Here is a 21,941-nt window from a genome sequence, read left to right as displayed (position 1 = left end):
GCTCGTCCGGCTGACAATGAATGAAGTTGCCACCAACTTCTGCAGGGAAGGCGGGAAAGGGAAGAGGTCCCTAAACAGCCTTCTGAGAAACAAAATTTTGGAGAGTAAGTGTGCTTATAAGTGTTTTATTCTTCAAATCTTCAAGTTATTTTATTCTTCAAGTCTTTTTAGTGTTTATATGTTGGCGTAACATATAAGATTGGGATTGGGCCCTTCATCCAAGAAATAGCAGCGTTGTCAGATTGTGTGAAATTATAACTTCTTCTAATGCAAACACATGCGACTAAATGAAGAAAAGTAAAGCCCTGCTTCAGAAAACTCAAGCAGTGTTGCAAAACTGCATATTTCTATGGTAATCCAACTGACTGCTGCTCGAATACCTGATTCTAATACGCCTGAATCGTTCAAAAAACAACCTTTAACATACAATGCTTCACGCCTACAAAGCTTTCCTTACTTTGAAACTCCTGAGAGGCCAAACAATGATCTTCCGACTATTTTTGAGAATTGGGAAAATAATATCAATAATTTTTTGAACAACTTTTTCGCTTTCAACACCCACTTATCTTCTAAAACAAAAAAGTTTCCAGATCGTCAAACGTTTGATGACGATTTGAACCCACAAATGTTTTCGGCTCGAGTTGACTCGACATTGATAAGCACATTCATGGATTAAAACAAAGTTATATCGGTCGTATATGAAAAAAATAAAAAGCAATAGAAAGCACGAATTCTCCTTGTCATTTTGATATAAATAACTTTACTCCTTTTAGTTCATCCCATGATTGTGATGAGAGAACTTCTCTCAGAAAAGTGATATTTGAAAGGAAAAAAAATGCAATTTTGAAAGAAAAACATATTCATGCAATTTTTCAATTTTATAAAAATACAGTATTATTTCCCTTGAATCCTTTCACCCAGGAACTTTTTAATACTAACCTAACTTGCATATCGAGGATGACTTGCATATCGAGGATGGGTCTAATCGGGAATTTGAAGAAGTTCGAATTTCCCACAATCTGACAACACTGCTATTTCTTGGATGGAAGGCCCAATCCAAATCTTATGTTACCTGTTGGCTATGCCAACAACAAGCAATGAAAATAGTGTGATAGCCTTTAAGTAAAGAAGTAGAATCTCTGAAAAGTTATTTTTCTTTCCCTCACCTCGAAAGTAATTGTTATTGATCCTTTCATTAGAAATGTTCAGAATAGATTATGCTAGTGCTCAAAAAATTAAATTGATTGATAGCTACATTAAAATCTCACCTATTGAATTCTATTGCTTAAAATGTTGAAAATGTGGAGAAATATAGCAATATAGTTTGCTTAATGGACATCAGAAGCCTTCTTATGTGTCCATTGAATGTTGAACTTTTGTTTGGCTAAGTTGGTCGAATCCACTACCATACTTCAGCCAACTCTCATAAGATTTACATTGAAATGATTTGCAAAACATAAACACAGGCTGAAGGTATCATCGTCGAGTGTGCTAATAAGATTAGCCTAGGTTAGTAGGATAGCCTCACAACAGAGCATCGGCCGAGTAAATTCTTAATATATTGAACTTGATTTATTCTAGAACCAAAGGTGATCAATGGTTTTTTCATGATTTTGTCATCAGAGTAGCATAATGAATAAAATACAACCGGAAATTAGCCTCCAGGTTGGAGGATATGGGCCCAATATTCGACACTCACAACAAATTGTAAACTGTAGGGGAGACCAGGGTAATGGCGCCACCTTAAGCTAATACAATTATTTTATTACCTTAGAGATAAGTTTAAACAATCAAAACTTCTTTGTTAGCTTTATCACTCACCTATTGATACTTCATTATTTGTTCAGTTATGTACCGTATCTACTAAGGATCATTGTTGAAATTTTTTTTTTCAAATATTATGCATGATGGCGGCATTACCCCAAGTCCCGGTGCCATCATGCATAATATTTGAAAAAAAATTTTCAACAATGATCCTTAGTAGATACATAACTGAACAAATAATGAAGTATCAATAGGTGAGTGATAAAGCTAACAAAGAAGTTTTGATTGTTTAAACTTATCTCTAAGGTAATAAAATAATAATAAACCCATTGGACCGGGGTAATGACGCCACACCTTTTAAAAGTAACAGAAACAGATGATCAAGGGAAATCATGAACATTATTAGCTTCACAAGTGCTTTATTTGTCTGAATAATTGTATTGTAATAATCTGTATAATGTTGAAAGGAAGTGACAGGCTACATCCTTCTCAATTCTAACAAAAGTTAAGGTAAGTAAAAACAAATAATATTGTCAGATCCACAAATTAGTTTATTTGAAAATCATACTTAAGTTTCAATGCTCAAGTTTCAAATAAACTAATTTGGGATCTGACAATATTTGTTTTACTTACCTAAATTATGGATAAGTTCCACAAAATCTCTGACAAAAGTGTAGCTAAATTCTAGCAAAAGTCACAAAATATAATTTTTGGCACTATCAGCACCGCTGCATTCAGCATGTGCCCACTTCCCACACTTTGTGCATCTGTACCAAGTTCATTATGGCCAAATTCTCCACAAACAAGACAAATATCTACATTGGCATCAGAAATATGAATGTATCGTCATCCTCATTGTCATCACAAATGTCTTTCAGGGGAACGTCCTCTTCATCTGATTTGAAGATTCAAACTAATAAGGCGGCGACATTTGATTTTCTTCTTCAATATCTTCCCTTTTGTTCCTTCTTCTTCTTCACTTTAACAATAGCAGATTTTTAATTTTCTTGTCAGGGTTCAGGATTTTTGTGGCATCTCTTTTTCTTTTTGCATCTTTCTTTACACTTTATCTTTTCCTTTGCTTCAGCTTCTTCTAAAACGTTTCCATCGGTGTTCCTGTGACTATTGAAGAATGCAATTTCCGGTCAGTGTTGGATTTCAACTTGGCTCTGCAATTTTAGGAATTGGTGAGAATTTATTCAATGCTTTTCATGAACGTAACTCCTGATGATCTGGAAGGTTCACTTCAGCAGTAGGAGCAGCAGCTGTAGTCTTCTCCTGGTTGACCTCTGATGCACGCTGCACTGGGGCTTCAAAGGTATCCTCTGGCTCATCATCAACGAGCTGTGTGTCTGGATGCTGTACTGCAGTGAACTCATTGTCATCAAACTTTTTAGGGTTCAGAGGATATATCCCTGTGGTCTTGAATCCAGATACACCCTTCTCAAGTGTAGCTACACTCATGTATGCTTTATTGAAAATGTAAGCAATGTCATAGGGAGTTATTTTCTGGTACGAATTGGCCCTCATAAATTTGTCGCATTCATTGTTGAAAGATTTTTCAGAGGCCCATAAAATGACACATCTAGGGGTTGAATTTTGTGTGAGGTGTGAGGGGGATTGACATGATGTGGATGTGATTCAAACGGCAATAGTTGTATGTGTTCAACGAAATGTGGCTCCATGGTTGTTGAGCAACAGCAAAACCGGATCTTCTGCAGTGTGTTACAAAACTTTTTGAAGTGTTCCAACCATTCATGAAAAAGGTCCTCATTAGACCAGCCATTGTGCGAACATCTGTAGAGGGCTCCTACTGGACCACCTCTCTCAAGCAAAGGTGACATCCTTTTCTAGGATATATAATCATTGGGGGCACATATGTGCCTGAAGCACTGAAGCAACATATCACGGTTATATTACAGCCCTCTCCATTATAGCACCACCAACTTGCTTTTGTCCCTTAGGACCAAGAATCTGTCCAGGTTTTTGCACAGTGAGATTCCTGTCTCGTCCATATTATAGATTCTGTCTGCTCCAAATTTGAATTTGTCGACAACTGTTGTCAGGTTTGAAAGGAATAGATCAACTTCATCTTTGTTGAAACCAACAACTCTACTCAGACTCGTTGGTAATGGCTTTCTCAAAGTAATTTTATTTCTGTTACGAAACCCATGTGCCCAGTCCTCACCTGCCATTTTCTTGTCTCTGTTGAAATTGTGTTGAATTTTAAGTTCCTCAGCAAGATTATAAGCCAGACGCCTGAGGTCAGTTAGAGTTATGCCATAAAAAACATTAGCCAAATCCAGAACCCTCTTTGCTAGGAGTTTTTCTTGTTCATCATTGAACACTTTATTCCTTCCCAATGATGGCTTTGAAGTGTCATTGGATTTTATACGACCTCTCAAAGTGGATCTTGGAATACCAAATTGTATTGCCACACTTTTTACAGATTTTCCCTCAGAGACTTGTCGAATGGCTTCAACCAGCTGCTCCTCTGTCCAATTGGCTTTCTCAGTTGTCTGCTTTCTTGCACGAACCATCTAAAAAAGCAAAATGGGCAATGTAGGCCATGAAAAAAATATTTTTTTCACTCACCTGGGGTAATGGCAAGGTGGTGCCATTACCCTGGGTGACATGGCGTCATTACCCCAGTCCAACATATTGGCAAAAACACATCAACCAGAAGTGAAGCTTCTGTTAGTCTGGATGTCTGTGTATATGGAAATTTAGCTAAATAACTAAAGATTTCTGTAGTATACTTAGATAAAGCTGTTTTTACTGTCTAAAGAGTACTCACCTTAACAATAAGATGCCTTCAAATTAGAAAAAATGAAGACATTTTAGTAAATTTATCCTCTATCAAAACAAGCCACAGCAAAGGTTTTGCCACTATCAGACTGAGCAATACCAACCTCGGTGCACAAAATTCCCTTCACAGAGTGCTCATACTGCCAACCGCTTTTCTTTAAGCTGGGGTGGCGCGATTGCCCCTTGTGGCGCAATTACCCCGGTCTCCCCTAGGGGTAGTGTATATTTTAACATTCAACTTGAACTAAGAAATTGAACACCTACATCAACAAAGAAGAACGATATTTGGCCATGTTTCACTTGGAGTAATAATCAAATTGAACCCCGTCTGTAAATGAAATTGTACTAAATGTAGCTTTAAAGTACCGGTACGGTTGGGCTTTTAGGTTAAAAACATAATGTCCAAGCTTACCTTGCATGCATTGTTGTTGTCAGATAACTTGTGTGTACAATCTCCAATGGCATAAATAGCTAATAGATCCAAACTGAATCACTAATTTACATGAGCAACAGCTCAATCTGAACACTTTAAAAAAGCCACCAAATCAACGAATGCAAAAGACAGCTACCCATAAACTTGGCTTGCTAGATGCAAACATTTGAATTTGATGCATAGCACAGACGACATAGTGACAGCAGGCTGACCAACATTCCAGTTGTGTCAACTTGAAAATATTACCTGTTGAATGGTGTCGCAAATGAGTAGGTAAAGTATTAATGTAACTTACTTTTTACTGGAAATTGTTTTGAACTTTTAACTCTTCTTTATTTACCTATGAAAATAATTTAATAATACTTGAGTAATTTAGTTCCTATGTACTTAAAAATTTTTATTTTTGGGAATATTTCGGGAGGGGGTTCCAACCCTTGTGACCCCCCCCCCCCTGGGTACGGCCTTGCAAGGAGTTCTCTGAGTTTTATAAACAATTCTACTGCTCTTAACCTAGGTCTTCCTATAAGACCAGGTAGGGGTACTGTATCAATGGCGACTACATCAATCACATCCAATATAACAGGACAATGCTTAGTAGATCTTGTCATTCTTGATCACTGTTACAAGCAAGCAAATCTTTTGGTTTTACCAGAGCTTTGTGCGGATGGTAATTGTTGGACATGATATTTTGAAAAACCATAAAAGTATTAAAGTAGTTTTTGGTGGAAAAAAGCCACAGTTAACCGTATGCAGCGCGGCAGCCTCAACTGTAGACCCGGTGTCATTGTTTTCTAATTTAAAACTGGAATGTAAACCAATTGCAAATAAATATCATCAACACTGTTACCACCGTTTTGTATCATTTTGTGAGCGCTCTGTTAAGAGCTTCCTGTGTAAACCCATCTGGCCATGCTGCCTACACATGAACTGGGTGTTGGCGAGTTGGTGATGAGTTGTGAACTATGAAGTACAGACAATTTGACTATTTTTGAGTGAAAGTGCAAAACACTCATAATTTTAAGATCTTTGTTTCATTGATTTCTTGTGTAATGAGTGAAAGTGTGAAACACTCATAATATTAAGATATTTTGTTTCATTGATCTTCATGCGTAATACAGTCCATTTTGTAACAGTGAAATGTTTGTGTCATGTGTCATTTTATTCTACACCAATCATCCATAAGCTTGGTTACTCCGACCCGGATTTGTGAATTCGTGAACTTATGTGCAATAAACTTCATCTTGTGTGATTGGTGAATTCATGAACTTATGTGCAATATACTTCATCTTGTGTGATTGGTGAATTCGTGAACTTATGTGTAATAAACTTCATCTTGTGTGATTTGTGAACTTGGTAAGCTTCATGACTACCGGTATGTACTGTAACATTATAACATTATCAATCTTGTTATAAAACATTATAACAATATCAACTATTGATATCAACAATATCAATCGTGTGTGACAACAATATCAATCATGTGTGACAATAATATCAATCTTGTGCAATAATATCATTCTTGTGTGACTGTGTAAACTGTATGTTGAATAGTGACAATATTATCTTCAAATATGTTAATTCATTATCATATATATTCATTTTTGATTTCGTGTTTTCATCATTTTGTCGTCGTGTTTTATTTCGTGTTGTGTTTCGTGTTTGCATCTTCACGTTCGTGCGTGTATCTTCTTTCGTTCGTGGTACATGTCGGTCGCTCAGTCGGCACTCGTGTAATCCAGTCACCCGCCGAGCATCATTCAGTCGGCAGTCCTTGTGAGATGACCTTGAGTCATCGCTCAGCCTCTGCAGACAGAGTCATTGCACTCTGTTCCTGTAGACAGAGCTGCTCCTTGCAACAGAACACAATTTGCAACAGCAACGCAGCTTCAACCTTGCAATGCTGTTCCTGCAGACAGAGCTGCTCCTTGCAACAGAACACAATTTGCAACAGCAACACAGCTTCAACTTTGCAATGCAACTTGTATTTTTTTCTCTTGTATTCGCTAAATACGTCTTAATCTTTCATCATCATGGCTGAAACAAAACAATTGATGAAGGAACGTGGCCTTGTGAAGGCAAAACTAACACGATTTAAGTCAGCAATTTCTAAAGGTACCATTGACATTACTGAATTGAAAATCAGATTGTCAAAGCTGAATGAATATTGGCAAGAATTTGATAGAATACAGAAACAAATTGAGTTAGCAGAAATGTCAGATGAATCTGATGATGAAAGTGAAAGAGAAAATTTCGAAAAAGAATTTTTTGACTTGAAAAATTTAATTTCAAAACATGAAGTAACAAAAATAAACATCAAACCTGAAATCAACGATATTCCATTCAAACTCCCTGAGATAAAACTTCCAATATTCAGTGGAAATTATGATGAGTGGCCATCATTTCATGATACCTTTGTTGCCCTTATTCATTCAAGAAAATTGTTAGAGACTCACAAATTTCACTATTTAAAGGGGAGCATTGAAGGGTGAAGCTGCTGAGATTCTACAGTCATTAGAAAGCTCAGCTGAAAACTACCAAGTAGCATGGGAGCTACTTACTGATCGATTTGGAAATAGACATGTTCTCATCAACAAGCATATAAATGCACTCTTCAATCTGAACAAATGTGACAAGGCTTCTTCAACATCTCTATGACATCTCCTAGATGATTCATTGAAGCACATTCGAGCATTAACAGGTCTTGGTGAACCCACAGAGCACTGGGACACTCTGATAGTTCATATTATCACAAGAAAATTGGATGCTGCAACGCTATGTGAATGGGAAAATTCTCTAGAAACTTCAGAATTACCTACCATAAGCAACTTGAAGACTTCTTGAAGCATAAATGCCAGGTGCTTGAGTCCATTGAAACAAGCAAATCCTCCTCAAGTGTTCAAGGATCTTCATCTAGTCGACCTCACCAAGGTGTTCACAACAAGAGGCCTACTTCAAAAAACTTCCTTGCTGCAGTGAAACCAAATTGTCAACTATGTGGTGAACCTTACCATCAACTATTCCATTTCAAGAAATTCAAATCATTATCTGTGTCTGAACGTGAAAGGGAGGTCAAAAAACTTCACATGTGTTTCAACTGCCTCCAGGATGGTCATGCAGCTGCAGACTGTAAGTCAGGCCGATGTAAACTATGCAGTGGAAGACACAACACACTACTGCATAGGCCCAACAAATCTTCTGATCAGTCTACCCAAAAGGAAAAATCTCCACCTCCTATACAACACACAATTGCATCAACATCTAATGTGAAGCACCCATCAAATACACATATCATGCTCTCAACAGCAATCATCGCAGTAAAGGACAGTCGTGGGACTCCTCACCTATGCAGAGCCTTGCTTGACAGTGGATCTCAATCAAACTTCATAACTGAAAGGACAGCACAATTCCTGAAACTTCCAAGAAAGAAATCAGCTATTGAAGTTAGTGGTATTGGACAATCTTCTACAAAGACATGTCACACAGTTGACTGCAACATCCAATCCAGAATGACTTCATTTTCGGCATCCATTGAATGTATTGTTTTGGAAAAAATCACTCAGAAGCTTCCCATCATTGAAATACCAATTTCAAGGCTGAACATTCCTGAAAACATACAGTTGGCAGATCCTAAATGTCACACACTAGTGACATTGATATTCTTCTTGGTGCAGAACTATTCTATGACATAATTTGTGACGGAAAAATTATGGTCAATGAGACATCTCCAACTCTCCAAATTCAACATTTGGCTGGTTAGTTTCTGGCAAAGTGAACATCAACATTGAAACTTCATACCTATCAACAGTGTGCAACTTAACAACAATTGAAGAACTTAACACACAATGAACAATTTTTGGAAAATTGAAGAATTAGAGGGTAACAGGCTCTTTAGTGGAATGACAAATATTGTGAAGAATACTACACAAAGACACACAACGAGATCAAGATGACAGATACTCTGTAAAAATTCCATTGAAGGAAGAGTTGAGTGAACTAGGTCAATCCTATGACACAGCACTCAAGAGATTTATCTACTTAGAAACTGGTTAGAAAAGAATGAACATCTCAAAACAGAATACATCAAATTCATGAGAGAATATGAGAACATGCAACACATGAAACAGATAACTGAAGAAGAAGCTAATTCATCCACAAATTACTTCATTCCTCACCATGCAGTCATCAAGGAAACCTCTACAACAACCAAAGTTCAAGCTGTATTTGATGCTTCATGTAAAACTTCTACTGGAACTTCATTGAATGACATTTCAATTGTAGGACCAACTGTACAATCTTCATTGATGAATATCATCCTAAGATTCCGAACTCACAAGATTGCTACAACAGCTGACATTGAGAAAATGTATAGACAAATACTGATCAATCCCGATCAAACCAATCTCCAACTGATTCTGTGGCGTGAAAATTCAAAGAAGTCTATCAAAATATACAAATTATCAACTGTCACATATGGAACAGCTAGTGCACCATATCTTGCAACACGAACATTGCACCAATTGGCCTATGATGAGAGTGATAATTTTCCAAAGGCTTCACAAGTTATGCTTCATGATTTTAATGTGACAGATGCTATCAACATGAATAAATATTCATCATTATCAAAGACGTTGCATATTCTAGCCTATTGTATGCAATTCATCAAAAATTGTCACTCATCCTCACATAGAACACAAGTTTCTTGGGCTCTGTCAGTAGCAGAATTGCAATCTGCAGAAGTGAAACTAATTAAACTTACTCAAAGTGAGTCATTCCATAAGGAGCTAGAAGAGCTCAAGGCAGGAAAGTCTGTGAACAAAGAACAGTCAACTTTTATCATTGCATCCCTACTTAGATGAAGATGAAATAATCAGAGTAGAAGGATGATTGCAAAACTCCAATCTTCCAATGGATCAAAAACATCCAATTGTGTTACCCAAAAAACACAAAATTGTTGAACTGATTGCATATGATGTTCATGTGAGAACAAAACACAGTGGACCTCAAGCAATGCTGAACACAATTAGGCAAAGATATTGGCCTTTAGGAGGCAGAAATCTTACACATCGTATTTTTCACCAATGTGTGAGATGCTTCTGAACCAGCCCAAAACTACAGGTGCAGCTGATGGGTAATCTTCCAACGCCCAGAGTGACTGTACCTCTGAGACCATTCACAGTATCTGGAGTCAATTACTGTGGCCCATTTTTTGTCAAACCTCGAAAAAAAGGACAACAAGGAACAAAGTGCTACATTTGTGTATTCATCTGCTTCAGCTGCAAAAGCAGTTCATCTTGAGCTAGCTGAAGACATGTCAACTGCTTCATTCATTGCTGCACTGCAACGTTTCATATCCAGAAGAGGGAGACCATCAGAAATGTACTCTGACAATGAAACTAATTTTGTAGGAGCCCAAAGAGAGATTCACCACATCTTGGATAGTGAAAAATTCCAAACCTCAATTGCTCAAGAGGGTATAAAGTGGCACTTTCAGCCTCCAAGTGCACCAAACTTTGGCGGTTTATGGGAATCTTCAGTGAAACTAGTGAAACTCACCTGAAAAGAGTTATTGGTCAATCATGCCTAACAATAATAGAGCTCATCACTCTAATTACTCAAATAGAGGCCTGTGTGAATTCCCGGCCTATTACTCCAATGTCTGAAGAGCCATCAGACCTTGTTGCTCTGACTCCAGCACACTTCCTGATTGGCAGTGTTCTTACCGACCTTCCAGAACCCAATCTTCTAGATGTATCACAAAATCGGCTCAATCAGTGGCAACATGTGCAGCAAATGAAACAGCACTTCTGGGCACGCTGGTCAAAGGACTAAAAGGACTACCTTTCCAACCTGCAGCAGCGCTACAAGTGGCAGTCCAACTCCTCTGCTATTCAACCAGGCAGTATGGTGGTTGTCAAGGAAGGCAACCTACCACCCTTCAAATGGCCACTTGCAAGAGTGACTGCAATTCATCCTGGATGTGACATTTGTGTTAGAGTAGCTACAGTAAAAACCACCAGTGGAGAATTCAAAAGACCAGTAAACAAATTGTGTTTATTACCATTTCCTAACAATTGATTCAATTTTTTATTGCTTATTCTTTCTTTGTATATTCTTCAAATTAATTTTTTTCTAATTAGAAGGTATACCTTCAAGGTGGGGGGTATGTTACCGCCGTTTTGTATCATTTTGTGAGCGCTCTGTTAAGAGCTTCCTGTGTAAACCCATCTGGCCATGCTGCCTACGCATGAACTGGGTGTTGGCGAGTTGGTGATGAGTTGTGAACTATGAAGTACAGACAATTTGACTATTTTCGAGTGAAAGTGCAAAACACTCATAATTTTAAGATCTCTGTTTCATTGATTTCTTGTGTAATGAGTGAAAGTGCGAAACACTCGTAATATTAAGATAAGTGTGTTTCATTGATCTTTGTGCATAATACAGTCCATTTTGTAACAGTGAAATGTTTGTGTCATGTGTCATTTTATTCTACACCAATCATCCAGACACAGTACGGATGATTTGAAGTTTATTGAAAATGAAGTAAGTAAAATGCTAAAATATGATGTTATAGAGCCCAGCATTTCTCCATGGAGAGCTCAAGCGTTAGTGGTTACAAATGAAAATCATAGAAAAGGAATGGTCATTGATTACTCCAAAACTATAAATCGTTTTACATTACTGGATGCTTACCCACTACCAAGAATTGATTACATTCCAATTCGAAACCTGTATAGTTCAAGTTATTAAAATTGTGATAGGAATGAGAGTAAACACAACATAAGTATTTAATACCTTAAGAAAGGTTTTTAATAACTTGAACTATACAGGTTTCGAATTGGAATGAGTTTGTTTGGAGACTTAGTAACAGTAATAACAAATTCAAAACATATGTTGTTATACTACAGATCTATTATAAATTTACATTTTTATTATGCATTTTGTATCTATAATTCATGTTTTGTAACTATGTAATTTTGGCGAAATAAACATTCTTATTCTTATTCTTATTTTATTTAGGGAATATACCATCATGTATGAGTTCTAAAAATGCTGTCAGATGAGGGAATTAAATGCTGTCATAGATAGCTCATAATATTTCTACATAACCTACAAAAATACCTTTTCCTACAGATACCTTGAAAAGTGACCATTTCTGCACTGATTGCAGGCCGCAAAGAATCACTTTTGTGCAAAGTGAGTACTTTGCGTACTCCAGATTTGCAGCATGACAACGCAAAATAGGTTAGTAGGTTATATAGAGCACCAGTGCAGCAAATTCAAAATTAAGTTGGTAACACTCATAGTGAGGCCCACGTTATAATGGCAGTGGAGAACAGCGTTGCCTTGCCATTATGTGCCTTGATTATAGTCATTTCAATGCTTACATAAGATAAACCCCCTTCAAGCAGTCACATAAAATTTTCAATTGAATTACTAATCATTATAATTCAATTATTATTATTCAATTTGACAATAAATTAAGGTTTTTATCAATAATAAAATTTCACAGAAAAACATTTGATGGATTTCAGGGATTTTTACCCATAATTACCCACTTTTCATATTCAATGGTAACTGTAGGAAAAATTTAATGTGAAATACGTGTGCAAAGTTTGTTTGCTGCACTCAAGAAACCATCATTCTGCACTCGCCTACGGCTCATGCATAAACGTTTCTTTTGGTGCAGCAAACTGTCACTTTGAGCACTAGTTGCACAAATAACTATTTCCCACAGTTACCTTGAAAAGTGACCATTCCTGCACTGATTACAGAATGCAAAGAATAACTTTTCTGCTCTAGTGCACAAAGTATTACTTTGTGTACTCTTAATACTTTGCGTATTATCTTGCAGCCATCCTGATCAGCTGCTGACATTGTTGGAGTGTATTTTGAATGTGAATTCGTTCTATCAATATTTTAGTCGTTAGGTCATGTCAAAGGCCCTGAAATTGATCAGCTGCGACTGAAAACTCTGACACCAGACCTGAGCCAGCCAGGTCACTCGATATTATTATTATTATCATTATCAATATTTTTTCTGATTTTCAAATAAATAAAAATTAGATCTTATTAGATTATACATTTTGAATATTATTCATTATTTCAAATGATTTTCTTCCATTAATAAATTGATTGGTTGAAAAATTATTTAGAAATGAAGATTTAGTTAATTTTTTTTCAATGAATTGGATTAATTCATTCTTTCTATCCAATACAGATGAAAATGAAATATTCCACACCCTAAATTCCTTAAAAGCTAGTTCTTCTCCCGGTATGGACACCCTAACTTCTACTTGTCTCAAAAAAATTTCTCCATTTATCACTGAACCTTTGAAAAAAATAGTTAATAAATGCTTTCAAATTGGCTATTTTCCAAAACAATATTCAAAGTAGCTAAAATCGTTCCTATTCATAAATCAGGTGATCCAACTAATCCTACCAATTACCGACCAATTAGTTTACTCAATAATCTAGCAAAAGTTGTAGAAAAATTATTAAAAAATAGATTAGTGAGTTATTTGGACAAATTCAAAATTATTAATGTCAATCAGTATGGTTTTCAAGCTGGAAAATCAACAGAAGATACTATATCTAAACTTTTGGAATTGGTAACAGATAACTTCAATAACAAAAATAAAACGCTATCAACTTTTCTAGACCTGGCCAAAGCCTTTGATAATATCTCTCAGTCCAGGCTCTTGAAAAAAATGGAACATCTAGGAATTAGGGGGTTACCGCTAAGATTATTCCATTCCTACCTGTCTGATAGGTTTCAAATACTCACGATTAATTATAAAACTAGTATTAAAAAGCTCTCCGAGTATGGTCTTCCACAGGGAACAGTTCTGTCTCCTATACTGTTTCAAACCCAGGTAGCACACATCAGTGGGCCACTGTAGGATTATTGTCGACATTGTTGGGAAAGGTAGGGAAGTGGTTGGTTGGCATTGTAGCGGTTGGGCCAATGTAAAGTTTGTTGGCATATGAGATGTAGGAAAGCCCAACAATACTTTTTTCACTTTTTTTCAATTATCATTTTGATAGTCATTAAAGAACTTGAAAACAAATCAAAAGTTCAAAAGGAGTTTTTTTATAAACCAATAATTAGTGGGTGAAAATGCAGAGGCAAAATATATAGAAATTGTATTTTCATGAAATTTGAAAAAATTATATTATTATTTTGTAATTCTACTTAAAATATACCTTATCCTAGAAAATCATTGAATTTTAATCATAAATAGCCAAGAAATTGCATTTTTAAGTGAAAACATGCTTCATTCATTAGAAGTCTATCTTTCATTGAAGTTATCAGCTTGCTGGAAGCTTCCACATTTTCATTTTTCTATTTTCAATCATATTTTGTTAAACATGAACTTTTAATACACTTCAAAAACAATATTTTCCAATGTGGAATCATAGGAATATGTAGTTAATCTATTAATTTTAGCATTTTAATATGAAAAAGTATTAAAGAAATATAAGCTTCTGTACTTAAAAATTCGCGGTACTTGTGGATTAGAGTAGCAAACTTATTAAAAGATAAATATCGATACCATATCAGATGAATTGTTTAACAAGACAGAATCGATAGTTTGAAACTGATACTATTGATGATAATCAGAAGCCAGTTGCATAATAAATATTATGGAAATTTGTATCATTGATTATCAATGAATTGGCCTATCATATTCATCATCAGTCTTATTTAAATAGCTCAACTCATTGGAATGATAATAATTTATGCAATATTATCAGAACAGAAATTTAATACACAACTTAATATAAATATCGATTATGGACCCAAAATATCAATACTTGATATTATCGATATTTGATAATATCGATATTGAAATACTCATCGATCTTCGTTGCTGTTTGCCTGTTTCATGCTTTGTTCATTTGTACATTTTTGATTTTTCTCAAATCCGGTTCTGCTGGATTATTCAACAAAAAGGTAAGATATTAAAATTGTAGTCTTTTACAGTTAATCTTTATAAAATACCTATACTCTCTTATTTCTTAAGTATGGTAGATTTTACTGAACTATTGTTGCTGCTTAAAAACAACCTATGGATTTTCTACTCACCTTTTATAACCTATAATTAATTTTTCCTTGTGTTACACTAACTTACTCATGTATTTCAATATATTCATGATATTATGCTGATTTCTGTTTCTCACTTTTTCAATAAATAATTACTTATACCATTACTAGATAAATTATAACATTCTAATAAATAATATAATGTATTCTGATCTCTGTAAATGCAACCTCAGAATTGCCGCTTTCTGTGACTAGCTACGTTTACACCAGAGTTAATTACACAATTGTCAATAACTTTATATAATAAGTTATGTAATATATAGGTTTATATAATAATAAGTTAATCATAAAAGTTATTAACATTATTTTGTGTTATTAACTTTGGTGTAGACATGACTTAAACTGACATAGCCTAACCTAACTAAAACCTGAGACTTTTCCATTATTCTTTCCAGAGACATTCACGCATAAGAGATCAAATGTTTATTCTTGCGATACTCACTTATTTATCAAACATTTCATTAATGAGTTATAATATTGAAAAGTATACTGGTATTAATGCTTCAAGGCACTTGAAGCATTAAGTTAATGTCTGATTGGTGTTATGAGTCTCAAGTTAAGTAGAATAGGTTTTTATTGTTCTGGACAGAATGTTTGTTTTTATTTTTTTGTACACAGGCTCAGCTGAAGTATGAAATTGCTGTATTGAGAGAATCAGGGAACAATGCTCAAGTTCTGCAGTTTTGAGTGTTGTCTATGTTCTCAAGAACTAGTTGACAGATTACATTTAGTTTTGAAGAAGATGTTCAGCAAGGGTCAAAAGAATTTTGTCTTGAGAGGTCTTCAGAATTATGCCAAAGATCCACCCAAGATGAGTGGTTTTACTGCATTCTCCTTGTGTTCCCTAGCATTTTTCTGTATCAAAGAATAAGAGTATTCACCCTGATTCACATTTTATATATGAATGAAGTGCTGAAGTGCTCAAGAAAGAAAAAATCCTGCTATTATATGCTTAGGCAATTAGCGTGCAATAGAAAGGCACAAGTGGCCTTTATTTATTGAAACTGTCATAAAAATGTGTTATGAAACTCATAACTGTTGGATAGGTTCCTGGAAGGATCTTATTCTACTTTTAAAAAATTCTCGACACTTCGAAAAAAACGATTTGATTTGAAAGTTTATAACCAATTGCAACACATCTTTCTCATGGAGCAGTGCAGCTTCTAAGAACAAACAAACAAACTTCCAATTATGACAGTATATTTTTAACTTCTTGTGCATCCTTGATAACTAGTATTCCACTATCTTATAATGTGTTTTTCATTGTTGAGATCCTTTTAGTTTCATTACCACAAAAATTGAAATCTTTGCAGCCAAGTGAGTAGCATTCCTAATTATTCATTTTAAGAATTTCTAAGAGCTAGTGTTGTGTAATTGTTTTTATAAATATTATTTCTTTTGAAATAGCTCAATATTGATATTACCTCATTACATATTATTTGAACCATTTTTCAAACAATGTTATCAATTTAATTTGAATGTTAGTTATTCTTTTCTCATACTTTATTATAATTTTGTTTCCCCACAGTTATATATTTAAGGGTAGGACAGCACTAGCTTACACATTGTAAAATATAATTATGTTCCTTTTTTGAGTAGTTGCACATTAAACAAATTATAGTGTTGGAGTGTTTTACATTAAACAGCTGTTTTCAGAACAAATAAACATATGATTCTCATTACAGCATACTCTAATGTAATGAAACCATAAGTTTTCTTCACAGTTGTATGTTTCCTAATTCTGATGTAGGAACAACAAAACTGCTACAAAAAAAAACACCTTTAGCACTCCAGGTGGAAGTTTTGTCAACTTCCACAGAATTCCTGATTCAGAATTTGTAAACTAGGTTATGTCTATAGAATGCAGATAGTAAAGTCAGCACAAGCAGGTAATGTTTCCTATTTCTCAGTTTATTATTCTTCTTTAAATTATGACAAAAAATAGTGTACATTACTTGGACGTGAATGTCTTCTGCAGTGCTCCAATGAAATTCTAGTCTCAGCTAGCACTCCGACTAGAAACATCATTCTCCCCTGCAAAAGAACCCTTCCCATCCTTGTTACATAAGATACTATTATAGTGTTAAATTGTTGGTCCCGGCTGAAGTATGACAGTCGTAAGGCCCATTGACGGCTGAAATTATATATATTCAGGCGGTGGGACCTTCCTGCAAGGGACTCCCCACCAACAAAAGCCATATGAATAAACTATTACTAGTGTTAAACTGTTTGCTGCCAGTATCAGCTCCAGTCCCAGTGCTTGGTAACCGTCATCATAAAGAACGTAACATTTAAAGAACTGACTGAATAGAGCAGGAAATCCCGTTTCTTGCACATGCGCATTACGGTTCTGTATGTGACAAAGAAAGGTTTTTAGGCTTGTACCTGGTTAATCCTTTGTTGTGTTGTTTATAGGGACGTTCCGATACCGCCATTCTTTCGATACTTGGTATCGAATCGGTATCGAAAGGAGAGTATCGATATTAGTAAAGTATCGAAAGAAAAGTATCGATACCACGAGTATCGAAAGAAAAGTATCGATACCGATACCACAAGCATCGAGTGAGCATTAAGTATCGGAATTACCAACTAAAATACTTATCTACTAACTGCAAAACTGCAATCTATCAAGTATAGTCTCAATAGTCTGTCGAAACAAAGAAGACCCTCTGGCAAGATGGGAAAATGACTCCAGCTTGGTCAATAAGGGTATCAATACGTTTCTTTCAATACTTTACTAATAACGATACCCTCCTTTCGATACCAAGTATTGAAAGAATGGTGGTATCGGAACTGGAACGTCCCTAAAGATGTGTAAATGACTCAAGCTCGGTCAATATTGGTTCAAAAATTATCAATTTGATTTCAAATTGTAGGAATATTTGTTCAAGAATTATAAATGTGGTCTTAATAGTAGATCAAATTGATAATTTTTGAACCAATATTGACTGAGCTTGAGTCAGTTATGTACTGTTTGTTATTAGTGATGTCATAATGTCTGGTAACTGCTACACTGGGCTATAATTCAGTACTATAATTTTCATCTATATTAATCCTTATAATCTTCTAAAATTTATATAACAATTTATTTATGATTATGTAATTAATTGAAGTGAACTACTTTTTTACCCATTTCGCCATTCGATACCGTTTCGATACTCCAACTTGCGTATCGATACCAGTAAAGTATCGAATCATTCGATACCGATACCGATACCACCGGTATCGAAAGCAAAGTATCGATACCAGTAAGTATCGAAAGTATCGGAACGTCCCTAGTTGTTTAGCTGATTAGCTCGTGCACAATAATAAATAAATTCGGTGTTTACTGTTTAGGCTATAATATTTAATTATAAAAATTTGTATGCAAATAACTTATAGATTACAACATAGTATTAACTCATAGTTATAGGCCTACATTAGATAGAGGAAAAACAGTAACATTTCAATAATTATACACCAACCGTTGCCACACTTGAAAAGTTCTTACAAAAAACATGGTAAGCAATTTCAAAACTAGCTAATATTTTCCTATTCCAGTGTAGAGCATACATTTGATCTATGATTGAAAATTATTATACTATACTAACTTATTTTCAATATAGAACATTTTTGAGAATGTTATAACAAAGTGTGAGGTTATGTAAGGAAATGTATAAAGCCTAGGTTACAGTACCTTATTGAAGAAGCCTGCTTAGTAAGTTCTTTCTGTAGCCAGATACTGATGATGATGACTGTTAATTAAACCTTTGTGGGTTAAGTTGGTGTCAATTAATTTTGATTAATATATTAACTAATATAATATATCAACTTCAAATTTTGATTACTTTATTCATCAACTTCAAATTTTGGTAAAAGTTTTTTAACATATTTAGTGCTTGTTGCACAAAAGCCGGTTATATTTTAATTATGATTAATTCCAGGAGAACCAATCAGAGAAGTTATCTTTTCAAAAGGGCCTCCTCTGATTGGTTTTTGTGAAATTTATCACTGTTAAAATTTAACCAGCTTTTGTGCATCCGGGCCATGTTGTTAAGAGGAAAGTTTTTTGCTTTCAAATAATTATAACATTTCAAATTACACCAGCATATGATTATCTAAATGCTGAAACTCTACACACCAACCTACATTTAAGCTTTCAAAACCTTCTAGGACTTATTATCTAGGGCTTAAATTGTTTATAACTTACTAGTACAGTTTGGCTATATTTCTGATTATGTAGGCCTACATTCAATATTTTAAACTAATTCTCTTGACTTTCCACTGCTTTCAATAGAACTGCTGACAATATCATTTGCATTTTGGGCAGGTTATCCAGCCTTTGGACACTTTGTTTAGTGAATCTAAAAAAATGGGGGGGCACTTTAGTATATGGCCCGCGGAATCTAGTATTGAGGTTTCAGGTTTGTAACTTCAGTAGTTTTTGAGATATTGCAAAAAAAATGTGTAAAAAGTGTAATTGTTTGCATTAAAAGAGGTTAACCTGTTTTCATGTTGATTAATAGGTATTTTAAACTATTGGATTCAGCAGAATCATACATTCTAAAGAAATAAATGTTCAGTCATTTGTTATGCTAAACTCAAAATTGTTCGAGATAGACTATTTGGGCAAATAGAAAAAATTGCACACTCAATAACTACTTTTTAATTTTCATATTTAGCCTAATCATTTTTTAACTAATTTTAGTGACCACTAAATTGGCTAAATCTCATTTAGAATTTTGCAGGGAATCCATTGAAATAGAATTGAGGTTAGAAACTTTTATAAATATTAAGATATTTGGAAAAAATACAAGAAAATGTAGTATTTTATTTTTAGAAGAGTTCAATATGTTTGCATAGGCATAGTGCAGACCGATATTGAGGATCTCATTTTATTCAGCTTCCACTGCAATTCAGAAGCTTTAAAAGATTGTAAAAATAATTAAATCAAACCAAGCTTTTCCTGACCCTGGCTTCTCCTAACCTAAGCTTTTCCTGATCCAAGCTTCTTCTAATCTAAGCTTTTCCTAACCTGAGCGTTCCCTAACTCAAGTTTTTTCCTAACCTGAGCATTTCTTAATCTAAGTTTTTTTCCAATCTAAGCTTTTACCTAATCTAAGCTTTTCCTAACCTGAGCATTTCTCGACCTAAGTTTTTTCTAATCTAAGCTTTTTCTAACCTAAGCTTTCCCTCACCCTAGCTTCTCCTAATCTAAGCTTCTACTAACCTAAGCTTTGCCTAACCTAAGCTTTTCCTAACCCTAGCTTCCCCTAACCTAAACTTTTTCCAAATCTAAGCTTTCCCTAACTTAAGCTTTTCCTGACCCTAGCTTCTCCTAACCTAAGCTTTTCCTTACCTAAGATTTTCCTAGGTAGCAAATAATGGAGTTGCAATATTTCTATTTGCCCAAATATCTCAAACAATTTTTAGTTAAGGCTATCAAGTGAATGAACATTTTTTCTTTAGAATTTATCATTCTACTAAATCCAATAGATCAAAATACCTATTAAACAATATGAAAACAGGTTAACTTTTTTAAAAGCAAAAATTGCAATTTTTTGAAATTGTTTTGCAATATCTCAAAAACTACTGAAGTAACGAACCTGAAACCAGTTTCATTGGATTCCTCGTCAAATTTTACATAAGATTGCACTAGTTTAAAACAGTTTGTAACCATAACAAAATAATAAAAAATAAAAATTGATTTAAAAATTTTGTACTTTCCGCCATGTTTTTTCAGCTAATCCTTGGAAATCGACAACAATGTTATACATGGTTGATCTCGTCTTGACCTCCTCTATCGATCTATGTAGGTCTCAATGCTAGATTCCGCGGTCCATATACTAAAGTGCAGCCCAAATTAGCCGAAAAATGGTATATGGTGAAACAGTACTTTGCCCTTTATAAACAATAATTGAAAAATGAATTCTCTGATTGTTTCCAGAGTCAAACTGCAGTTTTCCAGTCTATGGAATACCATATTTGTAAGTACATTACCATGTATATTTGCATTCCAATTATTTAGTCATTACTTTCTACTTTGATGGAGGGTCTTGTTAGCTGTATCCAATATAAATATATTTTTTGTTTCAATATCAAACATTATAAGTAATAACCATCTTGTGAATAATTTGATGAATAAATATTCATTATTAACATTCATAATACATTGTTATATCTAGAGTGTAAAATACAGCTTTTTTCGTCTCGGACAACAATATTTTTGAGGAAGAAGAAGATTTTCTCCTCCACCTACTGGCTAAAGTACTTACTTTACACCCTGAAACATAATACTAGTGTCACTTTTTCGCTCTCGGTAGTAAAAAACTCCCTAGGGAGTAAAAGTGACTCCATTTAAATAACATGGGAAGCATCTCTATTTTAAAAACTTACATTATAATAGGTTAGAAGGTCTAAGCTCAGATGAGAAAGCATAAAGAGGTGTCTGTCATTGAGTCAACTGAATTCAATACCACAACCAGAAATTTGATCAACTCATGAAATATATGTTTGTATGATATTATATTCTTAATATTAGTAGACGATAAAAAATTATACAATTTTTAAAATATCTTATTCTATTCAAAATACCAGCCAACAAATATTTTTGATCTGCAATTCAAATCTGAACCGCGTAATCTGGAGTCAGCCATTTTTGGTAGACACCCAGCTGATATAATTGTTACAACTTTTGCTAGATAGCACAATCGGCAGTGCCAATCAGACGGCCAGTTTTTAGGTTTTAGATTTTAGGTTATGTTGTTAGGAAACATTGTCACCAATACGTAAGTTATTAAAATTATGTTATTTGCAGTTTCTATAAAAAAATGTAGATGGAGGAAAAATGTT

At 34.6% G+C, this 21,941-nt stretch overlaps 3 protein-coding genes across 12 annotated transcripts in view; 1 reads left to right on the top strand and 2 right to left on the bottom strand.

Annotated features, from left to right (window-relative positions):
• Window positions 1-21,941, bottom strand: part of LOC111057883 (gastrula zinc finger protein XlCGF57.1-like) — a 178,240-nt gene that overhangs the window by 107,436 nt on the left and 48,863 nt on the right. The window lies entirely within an intron of this gene.
• LOC111045590 (gastrula zinc finger protein XlCGF57.1-like) overlaps window positions 1-21,941 on the top strand; it is a 126,704-nt gene that overhangs the window by 56,803 nt on the left and 47,960 nt on the right. For 8 of the 10 annotated variants that reach the window (XR_005572886.1, XM_039440827.1, XM_039440824.1 and 5 more), the window contains exon 6: window positions 21,037-21,076. The exons of 1 other annotated variant lie outside the window; for it this stretch is intronic. Coding sequence is in view for 8 of the 9 variants with exons in the window: in XM_039440827.1 (XP_039296761.1) it covers window positions 21,037-21,076 (40 nt within the window). In the remaining variant the exon portion in view is untranslated. Of the gene's footprint in view, window positions 1-18,394; window positions 18,611-21,036; window positions 21,077-21,941 lie in introns of those variants that run through there. One more of the 10 variants, XM_039440823.1, reaches the window with a different exon arrangement.
• Window positions 1-21,941, bottom strand: part of LOC120354281 (transcriptional repressor CTCF-like) — a 170,828-nt gene that overhangs the window by 115,973 nt on the left and 32,914 nt on the right. The window lies entirely within an intron of this gene.

This window comes from Nilaparvata lugens, chromosome 14 (genome assembly GCF_014356525.2).
Source record: "Nilaparvata lugens isolate BPH chromosome 14, ASM1435652v1, whole genome shotgun sequence".
Taxonomy (NCBI): Eukaryota; Metazoa; Arthropoda; class Insecta; order Hemiptera; family Delphacidae; genus Nilaparvata; species Nilaparvata lugens.
Note: the sequence above shows the minus strand (reverse complement) of the source record. Positions and strands in the feature narration are given on the sequence as shown.